Genomic DNA, 20,234 nt, shown 5'->3' on the forward strand with positions numbered 1-20,234 from the left:
ACTGCTCCTGCATCAATCTATAACTCATCCTGATTGGATGTCAAATATAAAGTTCTTAAAACAAGATCCTGTATGAATGTGCAAGTAAAAATGCATAAAAGCAGTTTGAATGGTTAAAAATATAAACATAATCTATTTAATATTGATCTAAATTCAGTTTGCAATCATTTCTTTAATATTAATATTATCTTTAATATTAACTAGTTAACTAGTATTTACTACTTATTTAGACTCTTTTTCTCCAATTGATCATCAATGTGTCTTTTATACCCCAGTCCTACAAAAGTCCTGCGATTAATTAATGTTTCAATCCTAAATATGATCAACCGATCTCCAACTAACAAATAAATAAATAAAAACAAAAGGCTCTTTATCATAGTCTTTCATCAAGGAGGTTTTTAGGGATGAAAATCATGTTGTATGTACATTGTATGAATTATACTGTGTGGAAATCAATTTTAAGTGCACCTGGGAATATTTGTTGAACAAGCAGCTGTAGCATTGGTTATGTACCACTGACGTTCAAGCTGGCAGTAGTTAAACCGTTAGCTGATCCAGCTGCCTTAGCTAATTATAGGCCAATGTCAATAGAGTAGCTGTAACAGCTAACAGATCATCTGCAGAGTTATGATTTATTTAAAGTCGGGTTTCAGAACTCACCACAGTACAGAAATGGTTATAAATGTAAAGGTTACAAATGATCTTCTTCTGGCCTCTGACAGCAGATTCATCTCTGTACTTGCCCTGCTCGACCTCAGTGCAGTGTTTAATACTGTTGCCCATAATACTTTACAGCGATTAGAGCCTGCTGTAACTATTACAGGTACTGTGCTGCAGCTGTTTGAATCATAACCATCTAATAGGCTCCAATTTATTTATGTAAATGGAGAATTGTCTTCACACACTAAGGTTAATTATGGAGTTCCACAGGGTTCAGTGCTAGGACCCATTCTGTTTCCATTATACACACCTCCCTTAGGCAGTATCATCAGAAGCCATAGCATACATCTTCACTGCTATGCAGAAGACACCCAACTTTATCTATTCATGAAGCCAGATAACACGCACCAATTAGTTAAACTGCACGAATGTCTTAAAGATATCAAGATCTGGATGACCTCTAAATGTCATGGTCCTGGGGTCGCTGACCCAGCGTTTTGACTTTATTGTTATTATTTTCTAGCTTCTTCTGATTGGGTATCAGTCCTTAGGGTTTTTTGGTTCTTGTGTCTTGTTGTATCCCGGTGTTGTGTTCGTGTCTTTCAGTGTGTGTTTATAAAACAGTGTACTTCCTGTTTTACTTTGATGGTCTATGTCTGTTCACACTGTGTTCACCTTGTGTCTTCCTGTCATCACGTCCATTAGGATCAGCTGTGCTTCCCTCCTGTGTGTCATTGCGTGTGTGTGTATATATAGTGGGTGTCGGTCTGTGCTCTTTGTCGGCTCGTATGCGTTAGTTGGCGTTTCTCCGCGTCTCTCTGCCCTCATCCCACGTTGCTTCCTGTATGTGGCGTGTTCCAGATTTGTTCTTTAATTTTCCCCCAGTTCAGGTCATTTCTTAGTGCTGTCCTTACCACTCTCGCTTTTGTTTGTATATCGCTGGTTGTAAATAAAACGCTCACTCGCATCAAGCCAGTGCCTGCATTTTGGGTCCACACCAGACGGCTTGCCCGGCAACCCGTGACACCAATTTTCTGCTTCAGATAAAACTGAGATTATTGTACTCGGCTCTACGAATCTTAGAAAAATGGTGTCTAACCAGATTCTCACTCTGGATTGCATAAGCTTGGCCTCCAGTTAATGAATGATTTAACGATCAGGTATAATTTCTTAACCTAAACTGGACCAGTATAAAAGTGCAGCAGTTATAAAGTCAAACATGTCCAACTTTCCAGTTTTACAGGTAAAGCCGGCGCAGATGAAACGAGGTGAAGCTGCCATCTTTTAAAAATATGTTTTTCTAATGTGAGCAGATGCCTTATGGAAACTTTTTGCTTTTCTGTGTCACTCTTCACAGGTTACTTCCTCGGGCTAAGCTGCATCCTTTACAGGTCACCCAAATAATGTGCAAACGTTTTTTCACAGCCGCACTCTCATCAACTGTGCTGCAGTGACTGTAGATCACGTTGGCTTTCATCTTGACAATGGCTAAAGAAGTGTTTGGTATTTTACACACCTGTGAACAAACTCATGTGTGTAATTTAGCACTTACATAATAAATGAAAACGTATCTGCCTTACTAGATCTTAGTGCCGCAGATGCTGCAGATGACACCCAACTTTATCTATTAGATTTTATTCTTAGAAACATGGTATCTAACCAGATTCTTATTCTGGATGGCATTACCTTGGCCTCTAGTAATACTGTGAGAAAACCTGGAGTTATACGTGTAGTTTAGTATATGTAGAACTGCTTTCTTTCATTTGTGCAATATTTCAAAAATTTGAAAAATCCTGTCTCAGTGTGATGCTGACAAACTAGTTCATGTGTGTATTACTTCTAGGTCTTGAATAGGCACCATCTTGTTTTAACAATCGTATAGTACCGTATCTCCCCATTAGAGCACTTCACCCTGAAACTGTAAGCTTACTTGTGGGCTTACTCTAGCTTACTTGTGGTTCCTAGAGTATTTAAGTGCAGAATGGGAGGCAGAGCTTTCAGCTTCAAGGCACCTCTCCTGTGGATCCAGCTTCCAGTTTGGATTCACGAGACAGACATCCTCTTTATTTTTGAGATTAGGCTTAAAACCATCCTTTTTAATAAAGGATATAGTTAGGACCCCGAATCCTCCCTTAGTTATGCTGCAATAGGTCTAGGCTGCTGGGGAATTCCCATGATGCATTGAGTGTTTCTTCTTCCATCACCTTTTTCACTCACTATGTGTTAATAGACCTCTTTGCATGTAATCATTACCTATTATTAATCTCTGGCTTTCTTCCACAGCGTGTCTTTGTCTTTGTCTTCCTCCCCTAACCCCAACTGGTCGTGGCAGATTGCCCCCCACCCTCCCTGAGCCCTCTCAGGTTCTGCTGGAGGTTTCTTCCTATTAAAAGGGAGTTTTCCCTTCCTACTCTCACCAAAGTGCTTGCTCATAGGGGGTCATATGATTGTTGGGGTTTTCTCTGTTTTCTTTGTATTATTGTAGGGTCTTTAAGATGCAATATAAAGCACCTTGAGGCAACTGTTGTTGTGATTTGGCGCTATATAAATAAAACTGAATTGAATTGAACTTTCCATTCAGTCTTAACACATCATAGCCAGAGTATTGTAAGCTCCATACTTCAGTAAACTTTATTATATTAGTGATTAGTGAACAAGAAAAAGATAAAAAAGAAAATGCCGTTTAGCATCACGTCATATATGTTTTAGTGTCAGAGCTTTTTAGGGATGAAATTATATCGTATGTATGTTTTATGAATTGTACTGTATGGAAATCAATATCAAGTACACATGGGAATATTCACTGAACAAGCAGTTCAGTTTAACACTTAGATTTCTGTCTCAGTAACTGTTAAATATAATGCTGAATAAAGAAATGCCCAAGACACTCAACAGTAAAATTTAAAATGTACTCTGTTGCACTTGTAACCACTGTAAGGGTAGGACGGGTTTACTGCTAACTGCAGAAGATGAAATATGGGCGAGTACTAAACATGGAGAGTGCAGAGTTTAACAACAGAAATATCATATTACTAATAAATGCTGCAAAGTGGGACATTTTAATTATTTTGTAAGATAATGATATTTTCTTAGTTGAAGCAATTTGAAGACTGTGTGCTTACCTGCCGGCTCGGAGAGTGTGGCCTCTCCCACCTGTTTGTAAGGGTTGAACTTGGGCTTGGGGGCGACCACAGGTGCAAACTTCTTAGGTGCCTGCTGCTGCGAGACGGAGATGCTCGCACTACCCAAAGATGGAGTGGTCTCCATCCTGGCAGTCACCTGTCCTGTCTGCTCACTCACTGGGTTCCACATGGTTCTAAGGAGGGGACACAGAGTTATTAAAAGTCAGGGGCTGCAAACTCAATAGTGATGCAGAAATTAAAAGTGGGACAACAAATTTAACGGGTGGGGTGTGATGTTAACTGTGACAAAGCGCAGGTTTCTCTGCATGCATACTCGATGAGGAAACAGAGACAATGGAGATTTTACTTCTCAAATTACAGCCTGCAATGGCAAGCGGGAGCATTAATATTGTTCACATGACAAATAATGATGCTAAGTGTATGGATACCAGCTAAATTGGTAAAGCAGCAATAAATTACTACATTTACATGATTATTTCTTCACTTTTTGAACTCGTTTTGTAAAACTAATTGTAACACAGGAGCCCACAGACGTTGCGCCACTCTCTCCGAGTGATGTGGAAACAAGTAAGGTCCAAAGTAAGACATGCTAACCAGGTCAGTTCTGAAGCATTCTGATGTAGAAAACTACTGTGAAGGACTGTCAAGTAAACTAGTGATGTTAATAGAGCAAAGCCCAACCGTAGGTTTAAGGTCCACCAACATGTGGACCCTAATCGGATGAAGTAAGCACGGCTGATATCAGCCACAGTCAGCAAACTAACATTGCGTGTGTTATAGATGAAGCAACGACCACACATTTCAGGAGCAACTAAAATATAATTTGATAACATCAATAACAGTTTCAAAATGCTCTTAAATATTTAAAACCCATGTATTGCGATCAGGAGTGTTCTACTTTTAGTTGGTTATTTTTTGAAAATTAGGCTACGTCCACACGTACTCGGGTATTTTTGAAAACGCAGGTTTTTCTATGCGTTTGCACCTTTCGTCCACACGTAAACGGCGTTTTCGGTCACTGAAAACGGAGATTTCTAAAAATGCCTGCCAGGGTGGATATTTTCGAAAACTCAGTTTTTGTATTTAGGTGTGGACGAGAAAAACGGAGAAAACGCAGAAAACGCAGCGTCAAAGGTGTGCGCCTTTTTTGACGTCACACTGTGCGCCATGTTATTGTTTCGGTGAAATTAATTTCTACAATACTGTTAATTGTACTCTCTGCAGTGTTTAAATGCTTACGTATTACATACAACTCGGCTCTGCTTCTATGCCCCAGCTTTGTTTACTATTTCCCACCGAGGCTTCTAGACTTCTGATTGGCCAACATTTCTACAGGTTAGGAATATATCGCCACCTGTTGCTTTGGCATGTTCCTAGCAGCGTTTTCCTTCATTTCTGCGTTTACGTGTGGACGGGATTTTAGTCACCAGGGACATCCCTACTTATAACATGAAACAGAAACCCTGCCCTTAGACTGCCCTTTCACCTTTGGCTGACATTTGGCAACAGGATGGGTGCACTAACCATGTATGAACGTTAGCAATGAAAAAAGTGCTTGTATGAATGCGTGTGAATGGGCATGAGTAGAAAGCACCATATAAAAACCAAATCCATTTACCATTTGCTTTTGTCTCTGTCTCCAAACATCCATCCCTAACCCTGCAAGCACGACTAAAAATCTGAATATTTACCCCCAGCTGTACATGACAGCAGTACGAACTGTGCTTTTACTCACATTCTTTAAATTGCTCAAGTTCAATGTGAGTTTGACAGTTTCAGTGAGACCCGACCTGCTGCATTAAACACCTTCTATGTGTCACCGTTTCTGCTTTATAAAAGAAGTGACTGAGGCCACTGTATCCACATGCAGCACAAGTTACACCAATTATAAGCGTACACAGCTCACGTCTACTTTTTTCTCCCCGACGACGGAGTCTGCTTGAAAGCGTCTGGCAGAATTACGCTGTAAAACGAAAAACAAGGCAATAAACAGCGTGTTCTGACATGCAGCAAAGTGTCCGATTTAATAAAGCAACAACAAGCGTTAAAGTCGAAAGGAAATCACTTTGAACTCTGACTCTGAGCCTTCGCTTTCTTTACTTGCGCACTTGCTTGCGATGTCGGCACGAGATCAACAAATCAAAAGAGTGATATGAGAGACAAAGAGCGGTGAAAACAACAAAGTACTTTAAAAACAAAAAGACTTTGGAAGAGGAAAAAGTATTGAAAAATGCTGTAACCCTGATGTAACCATCAATGATTTTTTTTTAGCGTTGATGTAGCTGTCAAAAATGAGATCAGATGAGTGTTTGGGAATGACAGAACAATGATCCACAGTCACGCACGCACACACAAAGAAACAACACTTGACTACTTATTACTTAATTTCATGTTGCTTCTGTTGTCTTTGTTTTTGGTGCATGAGAGTCGAACTTATCAAAATGTTCCAAAATGGCACCAAGTCTCACCTCTAACCGATGCTTTTGTTTAACACGCATGTCGGTAACACAGTTCCAGTGAAGGGAAGACCACCACAGAGTGGAGGAACTTGCAGCAGCTGAGGACACAAACCTCCAGTATTTCACCATCGCATTCTGAAATCACTTGAAATATTTGAAATATTTATACGGCGTGCTTTTCCCCATCCTTCTTTTTGTTTGTGTTTGTTGTGCTGTGTTCTGATGTTTTTACTGTTTATTATCCTCACTCTGACTGATACAGGGTTTACATTCTTTCTCCGGAGCACAGCAGTAAAAGCCCACGCACAATCATCTTTTAATATCTGCTCAAATCCCTGCTCCTCCTGCCGTCTGAATGGTTCTTACTTTTGATTCCCCCCCCCCCTCCCTTCTCTCATGCTCTTAATGCTACAATTCAGACGCTCGCTGGTGTCTCACACCCACCTGTCCTTTCAATGCACATGCTTTCATTTCCCAATGCTCAAATGGCTAACAAAATAAAAGATGAATTGAAAGGGAAAAGGAGGGAAAGAGAAGAAATGATCTTAGGATGTGTGAGTAAGACTCAATATGTGACATCCTGAAAGGAAAATTTCTGTGTCAGTGTGTGGTTGCATTCTTTGGCGATGGCAAATAATGCGCAGCAGGGCGTCGCTTTATGGATACTGGGCCCTAAAGTGCACATTAAACCCACTCACATCTGTTATTTTAAATAAAATTTCTGCAAAACAAGTGACTTCTGTGCCGTTCCGAGCGCACAACACAGAAGCCACTTCACTGATGACTTCAGCATATAATCATTCCTGTGATTCATAGATTACGCGTGCGATCAGCTAGGCTTATAAATTGCAGCGGCCTTCATTTTAAACAGAAAATCACGACTGCACTGAAATAATAATTCAGGACTGCCCTCGAATAAAAATCTCTGATTGTGTTTAAAAAAATGTGACCTCTTTTTAAAAATAGTTTAATAACAGTGCTCTGGAGCGGCGTGCGATTTTAAGGTTTCAGGGCTGCAAAGCGAAGCCACTTCCTGGATGCTTTAGAGACTGTCTGGATGGGAGTGCGCCGTTTCATAGCAGCAGTCTTCCTCAGCAGGTCTTCTCGCAATCTTTTGTGCGCTACATATTAATTGACTATGATCAATATGGTCCAGTGACTTGTGATGCAGTTTACCCCGGAGGCACCCTGGCGGGGGTTTTTTAAGCTCAAAAAGGCTGCACGCGGGCGTGTCACACGTATGCGTAAATTTCAGCATTTCATCTGTCAAATGATTTTTTTCCCCCCCTTCTTTTAAAACATGAACAAATAAACTATTTGAAAAACACACACTCTCTTCATATGGCTTAAAGTGCCATTATTTTATCCATTCAAGGTCTACTCTAGAGAGCAGTTTATTTCAGAAATGTACTTCAGCAGTCCAAAGCTTCTCCTTTGTGTAAATAACAGAAGACTGGCTTTTTCACAGATGAGGTTGAGGGTGGAAGCAAACAAGCCATCTACTGCAGTGGCAGCTTACATTTAAACCTGTCTAATAAACACTCAGTGCTGAAAAAGGACCACGAAAAGTGGCAAGGAACTCCAGCAGAGCCCGTTATGTGAAGGCTTGAAATGGTGACATACAACGAGACACAAAATATACAAAAAATACAGAGAGATGAAAAGGTTTCCACATCTAACAACTGATCTGATTAGAATTAAAGTGCGTCAACTATGACATGCGTGCATAGTGATTATGATTTTCAGTGACAGGAAGTGTTTAGGCCAGTCTTTCCCAACGCCTCATCTCTACAGACGCAGTACAGAGTAAAAGTTATCAGCTATGAGCCACACAAGACTAAAGACGCTTAAACCAGAGGTCTGCCTAAACTGTTAGAAGACATGAATGTGGAAGATCAGTGTGTCAGATAGGGGTGCGGTTCCCTGCTGCTGACCCTGTGTTCACCACAGTGTGATCACAATCATGTTTTAACTGTGCTGCGCCTCTTGTTTAGTGCTGTACAGCTTAATACTGTGTATGAGGAATTATTTGTGCCAAATGCAATTAGTAGTTGCCGTGATGTATTTTACTTATAATTTTACTGAAGCTTTATTAAGGTATGTGGATGACTGTATATTTATTATGAACTGATCTGTGACTTGGTGAACCAAAGGCAACTTGTCCACTCATATTGACAAAGTCATTCTCTTCTAACCCGTGTGGGCTGTAATAATCAAATTCAGTATCAAAAATATGGTTATTATATATGATCATCCTGAATACATCCAGAAGTATTCCCTGTAGTCCTGATTACATGATGTGACACTGGTAGAGTGATGAAATGATGGTTGCTGTGTGATGGGTATTTTATTTATACCTGTGTCTGATATCCCTCCTTTACGATGCCCCACCCTCTCTTGTTTCACTTGTTTTTTGTGATCAGTTTATTCTGCTTTGCACTTTGCTTTCAGGTCCTCTCTCCAGGAGCATTTTCCACTGATTTGTTTAGCTCCTCCTCCTTTAAGACCAACTCCACATAACTTAAGCCAGCTTTCTTACGATTGGCTGCTCCTCACAAATAAAGTTTAAATGACAGGTGGGTGGGGCTTCTAGTAAGCTATAAATCCCACTCAGTGGCATCATAGGGGTCCAAGAAGAGAAAGGAAATGCAGGGATTACTCAATATAAGAAAATGTGTGATACTCTGGTTATGTTTAATATGAGCACCAACCGTTGGAACAGCAGATATGTCACAAAAAATAATGTCAAACTATCGTTTTTTTGTCATGATGGGCATATTTTTCAATAAATGGTCACGAACAGTTCAGCAGAACCACACGGCGGCTATTTTTATTTTTGTTCAAACCTAGGATGTGTAACTTAACCACAGGCCATTTTGCTAGACATTCAAGCTTCTTCCCACCTTTTATTTTTAAGTTATGGCCGTCACCCTGATGATGCACTTTGTGCAATTCCCTCTTTGCCCTCAAGAAGTGCTCGTGCAACTCTTTCACACCTGTAACTGCACTTTGTTTTGTACGATCAGGGGAATTCCCCTTTCAGCTTGAGAAAGTGAGGGGGTTTATTTTGGACAGACCATCAGTCGATAACAGGTAGATGAACATATTCACGCCATTGCAGTTTCCATCACACCCACAGTCTACACCACAGTCTTAGGACTGTGGGAGGAAATAAAAGCAACTAGAGGAAAACCACACAATTACAATTTCTGCAGTACAGGACATACGTATATGAAGGTTTGCTGTAAACATCTTCTGACTAAACACGTGGACCAATTGCAATTCCTACTTCAGGCCTTTCTCTACCATAACGAAGATAATTTGTTATAGTAGGCCCTTCTGTACCTCCTTTTCTGTGTTCTGGAATAAGAATGTACACACAAAGTGGAAGAAAACATGTATAAATGAACACACAAAGACAACCAAAACAGTGAGGAATCGCACTGAAGGTGCACTCGCAGTCACAAAAAACACTATTGGAGCTCATGGAAGAAAAATCAATTCTGATAGCCGGGGCAGTTACAGGATGACTCACAAAGCGGTGACACCGTGTTTAACAGTTTGTTTTATGGGGGCACGGCAGCCGGGCTGTCTTCTCACAGCTGTTCCGCTGCACTTTTACAGCTGTCATTGAGGAACTGCTGCAGGTGCTTCTGCTGCATTAGTCTTTCATATCTACCAAGGAAACTATCAAACAAAACCATCCAAAGAGGACCACTGAGAGAGCTGAATTCTAACATAATATGGCAAGGTTCAGAGATTTTTGGGGGAGGATAAAGGATGACATGCTTTCTAGCAAAAACTCTTCTGAGGCTGCGAGCTGAATCACATGTCGAAAACCTATCGGAAAAAAAAAAAGATAAGAAAACACACACACACAGTTCACAAGCTTCTGTTTTTTAAAATGCTCTAGCAGCTTCTACATCGCAGTTTTCGACAGCTAAAAAAACTGAGGAGAGTGAAGCAAAGCATCATGGCCCAGGAAACCAAAACAAGAAGCTGGAAGACCCTAAAAAAGATGATCATAAATCTGCTGTGGTGGGTGGGATTACTGTAATTTAATCCTTTTTAGATAAATACTGAACCTGGCAGATTTGAGTGCATTGGTATTTGATAATGCATTCGCGACTGTGGAAGAAAATGGATGGATGGACAAAAACTCAAAAACTTCACTGTTACCTTGTTACTTTTTTTTTTTTACTACTGCTCAATATCGACTGATTGTACTTGGAAGGCATCAGGTATCAGCGCATACCAGTCTGAAGTCATTTTGATGAAATCTACACCCGGAGCCATGAGAGTAAAGTCTGCAATAGGCACGACCACAAAATGTATATAATGGATAGACGTGCCCACTTTCACTTCAAACATTGGTTATCAAAGTCTTGTTATGTGGGTTTGAGCTGAGTCTTTGAAATAAGATGTGATGAGATCTGACTGAGAAAGTGATGGGACACTATAACTCATGCATTTATCAAAGGTGATTTGTTAATAACAAGCTACGCCATACTTTATGTTTTTGATGCTAATGGGACCAAACTATTATTAAGAAATGGACATTATTTTCTTAAAATAGGACATGACACTGGAGATTTTAAAACAAAAACTTAACAGGAAAGTGTTTACGGAGGTCACATCAAGGAAACCAAGAGCTGTTTTTTCCCCCTCATAGACTTCTATAGGGAGCCAGCCTGAGGCATAAGCAGACTTAGCAGCTGCTTAAGGCCCCACACTAACAGGGGACCCCAGGAGCATGCAAAATGTCACACAAGACAAGTTGTTTGTATATTTTTGTGCACACAGAAAGATGTTAGTTAAACAGAAACCTCAAAGTCTATGCAATGAGGTGACGTATGAAACCAAAGGCAGCAGTGCAGTAAAGCCACGATAATGGCTTTGCAACATATATAATGTTACAAATGGACATAATAACCATCCATCTTCTTCCGCTTATCGCAGGGGCCGGCCCCCGAGATACTTATACTGTTCCACTTGGGGCAAGAACTCGTCTCTGACCCGGAGTGGGCACGCCACCCTTTTCCAGCTGAGGACCATGGCCTCAGATCTGGAGGTGCTGATTCTCATTCCCACCACTTCACACTCGGCTGCGAACTGGTCCATGGCGAGCTGGAGGCAATCACCGATGAAGCCAACAGAACCACAGCATCCGCGAAAAGCAGAGATGAGATTCTGAGACCAAGTGAAAGCCTTCTACCACTTGGCTGCACCTAGAAATTCTGTCCATAAAAATTAGGAACAGAATTGGTAACAAAGGGCAGCCCTGGTGGAGCCCACCACCCACCAGGAACGAGTCCGACTTATTGCCGGCTATGCAGACCAAGCTCCAGCAACGGTTGTATAAGGACTGAATGGCTGTTAGCAATGGGCCCCATACTCCCAGAGGACCCCCCACAGGACACAGTCAAATGCCTTCGACATACTAACCCCAAATCAATTTCTGCTTAGGAACTCATAAAACCTTGGGCTGGTTCTGCCTCTATACATTCACAATTCTTTTTAAAGTCAGAGGAGTCGCCCCCTGCAGGCCATTAGAAAGAATGAAGATTTAACCGGTTGGACATTGGCTTCGGTATTCAGATCTGGAACCGACGTCAGTCTATAGGAAGGACACAAAAGACCACTTACTAAGCGCTTAAACACCTGACCTTGATGATGACAGATGCATTGCATGCATGGCATCAGTAAAAATGGCTTTTAATTAAAATCAAAATTGGTGCAGGGTTTAAATTTAACCCCTTTTACCCCAAATAGTTACAGAATGTTTTCACAACCACTGAGGTTTTGTGCATTTTTATGTTTGACACTCTTAAAACATAAAACTGTTCATTTTCTGATTTTTTGCATTAATCTACAACAAACTGCTTCTCAACAACAAATACTGAAATAATGTATTTGCATGGGCATCCAGATGAGAATATCTTTATAAGAAAAGGTGAACTAAGATTTAAAGGGCAATTACGCTGGTTTCCACCTCGGTCTTTGTCCCATGAGTAGAGTTCAGTTCAAGCTACACAAATCTGGTTCACTGGGCACCAATCAAAACATTACTTCAAAAAGACACTACAGAGATGAAGAAGGAGATCCACTTTGCCTGGAAGATTTTTCATACTAAATAAAGAGGTGGTTGGTGACTGGGATTAGCACTCACGGTTCGTGACGCAGTGTGCAGAGGATCAGCCATGCGAATGAAAATGCTTTAAAAATTAAAGGTTCCCATCTGCAGGAGGTTGTTGCTGAGTCTTTCCAGCACTTGACCTGCTCTGCTTTAGAGGGCTGGTTGAATAGCTGAACAGGTTGCAATCACCAAACAGGGAATTACTTTTAGTTTGTTGCATGGCTCAAAGTAGATGTTTACTAAAAAAGTGGTTAGAAAAGTGTCGAAGCTGACAGGGAACATTCACACAGGAGGTTAGCGATGGAGACACTGAACTCATACAACTGTGGTGTAATTCATTTACAGCTTAACGTTAGCATCTCATGTCTTTGTGATTGCAGTTATGCTTAAAAAGCAATCATGAAAGTTTTTTTAACAATTACCTTGATGAAATAAAGAGTTGAGTAACACTCTTTTAGTCCCCACAGGGACTATTTTATGAAATACCACAAAAGATAACAAAACTCTTGTTGGCTTTTTGCCATGGAGTCATGGCGATGCAAACACCTGGGCTGGGCTGCATCACCTAAACCTCCTCCTGAAATAACTTTGATAACTTTACAATATCACAGCCAAGTGCTCCTTGATCGATAAGCAATATCATAGAGATTAGAATACTACTGCTTACCCTTAATTAAGTCGTTGTGAAATGACAAAATACTTGCATCATCATGCTACTCCCTAGCACGACCGCATCTCCTATCTCATCACCAGATCATGCATATACCTTATATATTTAGCAGTTTTTTAAAATATATACATAGTCACTTTTTTAGATTTACTGTATAAATAACTGCATGCTTGTTCTTTTTACACCTGCAGATGTACCCGCTCTGAAGTTTTGTTATACATAGTATAACGACAATAAAAGTAGTAATCTAACACAGGGACTCTGTTGCAATCTGTGTTGCATGGAGTATTTTGCTGCAATTTCCTATAATTTCTTCCGGGCAATATCACACTATGACCTACAAATAATCCAGCTGACAAGTCTGGGTCTTTACTGTGTGTAAATGTAATACTCAAAGTAAGGATGTACTTTTCTAGACAAGATAAGCAATTCTCTGCACTTAAATGTCAGGCATCACTTTATTTTACTTATGCTTGTGAAGCATGTATGGCGTGGATTAGGTCGAGTAGAACATCTCTGTTAATTCCCAGCACAGTGAGAGGTCTTGGTAAGGCCCCTAAGAGATAAAAGAACAGACCAGTACTTTAATCTGATGATGGTGTCAAAGATTTTCTTTTTTATTGGGTATTTTTGTTTAAATGTATCAAGGTTATGTACATTACATCTTTAAAAAAGGCAAGAAATCAATACCAATCTGCGTATTGTCCAGTTTTTTCCTTAAAATCTTTCAGCTGCGTCCTAACAATGGATACCCCAACATGTTTGTGCCTTACAAGTTCGCTAGTCTGCTCCGAACTTGATTCCCTGCAGCTGTCAGTACTGTCCAAACAGTGTAACAAGGCACAATGTAGAGAACAATACTTCCAAGCTCCAACGCAGATCAAAGGGGAAAACAACGAATCTAAGCAATGCCTGACCTAAAATACGTATTTGAAATATTGGCTTTGCAAATGTTTTATGAGGTGAAAATCAATTCAACAACTCTGATGCGGATCAAGGAAACAATGTGTGTGTATGTGTCTTCCAACCAAGGTTTCAGACTAAAACAATTTTTGTTTCTTTTCTGGTCACGAAGGTGTTTCAAATTTCTCATTTTGTCCAACAAAAAGCCAAAAAGTCTCAAGAGATCTTATGATGATTTAAAAACAAACAAAATAAATGGGCAGTTGAGTAAATGAGGGTTTAAAGTGAGACTATAAATGGGTTATTCAGCTGGTAATTGCTTATATTTTATTATTTTATTAGATTTAAATGGAATTATTTACTCTAAATAAATGGCAGTTTTCCTTTTATTTCCTCTAGTCTTATATTTACAGCATAGTGCTGTGTTTTAAAAACACTTTTTGTCACTTAAAATATTTGATGTCAAGGCCACATGTCTTGTGGTAGAAGTCCAGATTTGCCCCACAGCCCTCTGGGGTCTGGTCAAGAAAAGTTTACAAGAGAAGCCATCACACTAAAACTAAAGTTGTATCCTCACAGTCACAAAAAGGCCTAAATGAACTGTAAGGTAAGAAAAGGTCTTCGGAGGTCTTGATACATTACTGTGAAGTAACTTCACGTCTAATACGAGCTGCAATCTGTCTTGTTTCAACACCTGCTGTAAGTCAGTCATTGCACCAGCGCTTGACACAAACTGGCCATGACAAAGGGGACTGAGGAGGCTAGCAGGCAAAATCACCTTTTTGTTGTGTCAAAGCAAGTATGCTCAGAGCTCGGGGAAGAAGAGGGTCCCGATCACAACTCATCCAGTCTGCACTCGGACGCAGATCTGACGAGAGCTGGCAGACTCAGGTTTGACAAAAGCGAGCAGGCAGCAAGTTTTCCCCAGAGATGCAAGAGCAAACTTGTTGGGCGGGTTGCTGCAACGGGTATTAACGGTTCCTTGTCTGCTTCTACACTAGGCGCACTCTCTTTGTTTGACATCTACCAACAAGACCCTTCTGCACAAGGCAGTTTGACGTGTCTGTGGATTTTAGATTATTTTATAATTTTATCACTTGATGGAACTTACAACACATGTCTGGTACACACTCAGTTTTTAAAGAAAAGTATCGCTCCATTTGAACACGGCCAAGAAATTTCAGACCTGTTTATACAAGCGATATCAGAGTGTCAGTGTAAAGCCTCTCATAATTAGGCTAATTACACAGAGGGATAATATGAAGGTTAATCAAATGATAAACATGGCAAATACCGATTTGTTTTCCCCATTAGCTATTGTGAAGAGCCCAACCAGCTGATAACCATTACAAATGAGATTTGGAGCTGTGACTACTACAAAGACAAGCAACCCCATCCCCCATCAAACACCCTGCACAACCACCCTGAGCTACGAAGAAGAAGAAAAAAGGTGCTGATGGGGGGGGGGGGGGGGGCTGAGAAATGAAAAGGTCGCGTTGCTGTTTTCAGTTAATCATTTTTAAATCATCTGAAATGTATTCAAGCAGGATGGATCTGACTTCAGACCCTTACAGCAGCAGCCTGGTTACAGTACAGAGTGTGTTTGTAGATTACGATCCTCAGATTTTTCTAATTTTTTATTTTTTTTTTTAAATGTAAACCTACAATCTGAGCAACAGCTTTCCTGTATTTTGTTTTATTTTTTTTTAACTCACATTTGTTTGTGGTGATCGTGTCTGCATAAATAAACAAAGCCCAGAGGTCAAGATGTCAACAAACCACAAGCAATGCAAATAACAAAACGCCATAAAAACCATAAAGACACGTGCAAATCGCAAACGCTTTATTTCTGAGAATAAGCCAAAAGATGCATAAATAGATGCAAAATCCTTAAAAGCAAATGCAAAAAACACCACTTAAGCGATAGAAAATAAGCACTGCACTCAAAGCACACCACTGTCACTTACAGATAAATCAAAGTTTCGGTTTTTAAGCTAGCTGCGCTAACATCAACAGTGATCTTTACCTCAGACATTTCCAGTGTGAAAACCTGCACTTCCTCTCAAGTGCACTCAAGGCTTTTTTGGCTATAGAAAACAAGGCAATCACCAGAGACTCCCTTAAAAAAATTCCAATTTTACATTTTAGTCTCTTAAATTTAGGTATGTGGCCGATAAGCGTCCTGACAAATAGAGCTGTAGCTGATCATCATCTGACAAGCCTCACCTCCACTGACTAGAATCCCCAAACTAGCCGTTTAGACTGTGTCTGAGCTAATGATACCTTGTGGAGCATTTTTAAAACAATTATCTGAAAAATAATTTGGCTTCTAATAGGTCTGTCAAGCCAAATTATTTGTCATATTCGTTTATGAGTGAATTTCTAAGTTTATTGTTACTTTTTACTAATTAGCTGGTGCAGGTCTTGTGTGATGCACCTGCACAGTTTGGGACTACAGCTTGTTAACCATGTTTGCTAGCCCAAATTGATCATTTGACACTCCACCCTCTCATGCAAATGTAGTAGCTTCTGACTCCAAAAACATAAAACGATGTTGGTTATCAAATGGTACGGTTTCAACAGTGGTTATATCAATTGTTATGCACAGTCTATGCACGCAAGTGGGTGCATCTCAAGAAAATGACGGGAAAATGTCAAAAGAGAGAGACAAAGCTGTGAGCAAGAATCACAAAAAGGCCACAAAGACATGCAAAAGAATGAGAGATAAAATACAGCAAAACCCCAAGAAAGACAAGAAATGTGACCAATACGTGAGCTAGATCAACTGCAAAGAAACAAAATGGGCACAAAACAACCTCAAAAACACAAAAATAACATCAAAGACACGTCAAATGATACCCAAAAAAAAGACACAAAACAACCACAAAAGTTTCGTAATGACGCTCCATAACCTTGTTACTGGCTGTGTTCACACTATAGGATCCTTCAAGTACCTTGAGCTTCCAGGGCCAAGGTCTTTATCCACTTGCCACTGAGGGGTTTTCTTTTTCTCATAACTGACCTTAAACAGTGATTTTTAACAGTGTTTCTCTTTACAAGGATTCATAGAACATTGGTTTTTCAATGTCTCTGCACTCTCTCTGGTGTCACCATATCTTTGAAATTTTTATCTGTGCTAAAAACCACAAAAAAACAAAACCCAAAATGTACTATTCCTACACAAACAAGAGGCAGAGAGAGAGTTAAAAGGGTCAAAACACTTACTGAGAAAATGTAATGTTTGAATACGCTCTCTAAACTTCTTTTATACTCAGGAGTGGCATCATTCAATTGCTGAGTTTCAGAATTACAGTATAAAAGAAAAATGATACTTCTGCATGATGTGGGCATATAAATAACCACTGATTCCACTGATCGACTGCTTGTTATTTCATTTTTAACCTTAATTTATATTTTATTCCTTCCTAGTTAAATTTACCCTTTTTAATTTTGCATATTTATTTCCTATCTTATTCATAGCCTTTCCTTTTTTTGTTTTCTTTAGGTCACGAGTAGTTGTCCAAGCATTTCACTACATATCGTACTGTGTATGACTGTGTACGTGACAAATAAAATAAAATTTGAATTTGAATTTGCTAAAGTAACAACTTCCTAACATGATCTGCATGACTTTTTCTGAACAGCTGTTGAGTAGTTTACTTGAGTTGTTGGCCTTTGCTCCCTAATGACAGCAGCACAACTTTTCTGTAAATATGTGAATCTGAGTTTAATGCTGACTGACAGCTTGTATTGGCTTGGGATATATCAAATAGAATTGGATGGCTTGCATGACTGGTGTATGTGCTCCTTGATACTGCAAGTGGTAAGATGCGACGTCTCAGGAGTTTATCTTATCTCAGTCTCAGGAGGTTGCTGACTGACAGCTGTAAATATATCACAACACAACCTTAACCATCTCTCGCATACCTCTGCGGAAGATGGCAGACTTAAAAAATAATATTTGCATCAACAATAAACAAAGAAGATATATTTTATACTTTCACAAATCAATGGAAAACAACAGAAGCTGATCTACCAGATGATCTTGAGAAACTGTACGTGTGGACGAATACCACAGCTCTAATAGCTTTAATGCTTTTTCACACAGGTGTAGCAGCGTTATCGGAGGCTTGATCAGACTTAATCAGTGAGAGAAAATCGAGTTAAAGAGTTCACCTGAATAGCAGCAGCACTGTGGATTGTCTGAGGCACTCACAGTTACTCAGTGGAGCAAAGTGACATGAAGTCGCATTTGCAAAATTCACCGATGGGGTGGAAAGGTCTGCGGCTGAACTTGGAACAATGCAATCATTTATAAGTGAAGATGCCACTAGTTCATTTCACTGGTCACCAATATTCCACCAACAAGCAAATTAGCACCTCAAAATCGAGCAGACCTGGTGAGGGAGCAAGTCATCTATTCGCTAAATATTTGAACTTTTAAAAACTCTTAACCAAAGGACGAGGCCGGTTAAGACATTAAAAAAAATTCAATGCAGGACTATTTATCAACCAGGTCTTAGTTTAGTTTTGTTTGTTTTTTATCCTGGAATAAAAAGTTACCTATAAAAAGAGAAACTTCACACACAAATTGCAAATTAGCACAAATTAGCGTGAAATGTCTTTCTCATATTTTCATTTTTTCCAATTAATTTGACTTCAGAACCGTTATTCCAACAAACCCATCCTTAAAAAGAGGAAGAAAGGTTTTAGAATGACAGAAAGGAAAGTATGGCGACTGCATACATAGGACTGTCACATAGGACACAGGCCTCCTGTGAGAAACCTACCTTCATTTTTTTAATATGCATGTTTTTAACTCACGGTTATTGTGAGGTTTAAGAAAATCAAAAGAGTTGACAGACTGAGAAAAAGGTCATGCTTTCACAACAATACGCACATGTTAGAATGCATTTCAAAATGCCCTGGAGGCAAAAGCTCCACAAGTCATAAAGTTATGACCTTTATGGTTTCCCGCCGGCAACAATTATTTTCTGTCCACATCTAAGAATCCTTGAAAATCAATTTCTCAATTAATTTCTCACTATAAGTAATGAAGTCCAACATGAAAACAGGTGAGCTTTGAGGATGGCTTCCCCAAAGTTACACATTCTTAACTCCTTATGCGGTCATGAATAAGAAGAAGTTCTCAGCGACTTTCAAAAAATTAAACTCTCAGCAAGGACATCATTAGCTTTAGCCTTTTTATCTGTCTTTAAAAAGAAATGCAGTGCTATAGTAAATACCTTTCAGCAGGAAGCACTGGAACTCTCCCAAAGCTTTTGACTCTTTAAATCTTAAATGGCTCCTATCTGATCTAAACATAAAACAACTGAATCTTCAGTCTACTTAAACTGATATCTTCGTGGTGAACCCTTAAATTAGCATGAAATACATCCTTTTGAAGTGCGCAGCTTCTTTGCCTAGCAAAAAAACCAGCGCTCGTCACGAGCGATCCAAACGGCCTTTCTCAGCAGCCGAAGGGGGCACACTGGTCCTTGCCTAAATAAATGCTCCAGCTCTGTTGTGTATATGATGGCTTAAAATCAAATCAAGCTGTTAATCCAGAAACTACAGAGGTGACAGTGAAGGACCGTTATTCAACGCTGGCCTGTAGCCACACATGTCACTCTCGGATAGGTAGCTAATAAGTGCCTTTGGTTTTGGGGCAGACTGGGGCAAAGTCAACAAAGTAGAGCTTATCTGGGAGGTAAAAACAGTGAGCGAGGAGCTGCGGACTTGCCTCGAAAAGATAAAACATCACATCAAGCCATCATTAATTGGCCTCATTTGACAGTCACTATCCCAGGGCTTCTTATCACAGCAGAGGAAATGCTTATCATACAACAGGGGCACTTTTTTAATGCCGTCTCTACCTGCAAAGGCTGAAGGAGGTGGGGAAAAATGAGCGCGGTACTAAAGTCATCCTTGATGTGTTAATTGCTGCTTTTCATTTTGGAAATGAGCACTCGATGTTAAGAAGTGACTGAGCAGGATCTGCTGGTCGGCTGATACCAGAGGAGTACAACAGCTGACTTCTCTGTTTTAAATATTTGTGCACTGAGGTGGAAGCGGTTTTCTATTCAATTCAATTTTATTTTATTTACACAGCGCCAAATCACAACAACAGTCGCCTCAAGGCGCTTTATATTGTACAGTAGATCGTACAATAATAGATACAGAGAAAAACCCAACAATCATATGACCCCCTATGAGCAAGCACTTTGGCGACAGTGGGAAGGAAAAACTCCCTTTTAAAAGGA

The 20,234-nt window shown here is 39.9% G+C and overlaps 1 protein-coding gene across 1 annotated transcript in view; it reads right to left on the reverse strand.

Moving 5' to 3' along the window:
• lpp (LIM domain containing preferred translocation partner in lipoma) overlaps positions 1-20,234 on the reverse strand; it is a 189,574-nt gene that overhangs the window by 119,698 nt on the left and 49,642 nt on the right. The window contains exon 4 of the mRNA XM_085347083.1: positions 3,783-3,976. Coding sequence (XP_085203209.1) covers positions 3,783-3,972 — 190 coding nt within the window. The 5' untranslated portion in view covers positions 3,973-3,976. The remainder of the gene's footprint in view (positions 1-3,782; positions 3,977-20,234) is intronic.

Source organism: Diplotaxodon limnothrissa, linkage group LG23, assembly GCF_057381915.1.
Source record: "Diplotaxodon limnothrissa isolate DT_005_m linkage group LG23, D_limnothrissa_male_GT1.1, whole genome shotgun sequence".
Lineage (NCBI taxonomy): Eukaryota > Metazoa > Chordata > Actinopteri > Cichliformes > Cichlidae > Diplotaxodon > Diplotaxodon limnothrissa.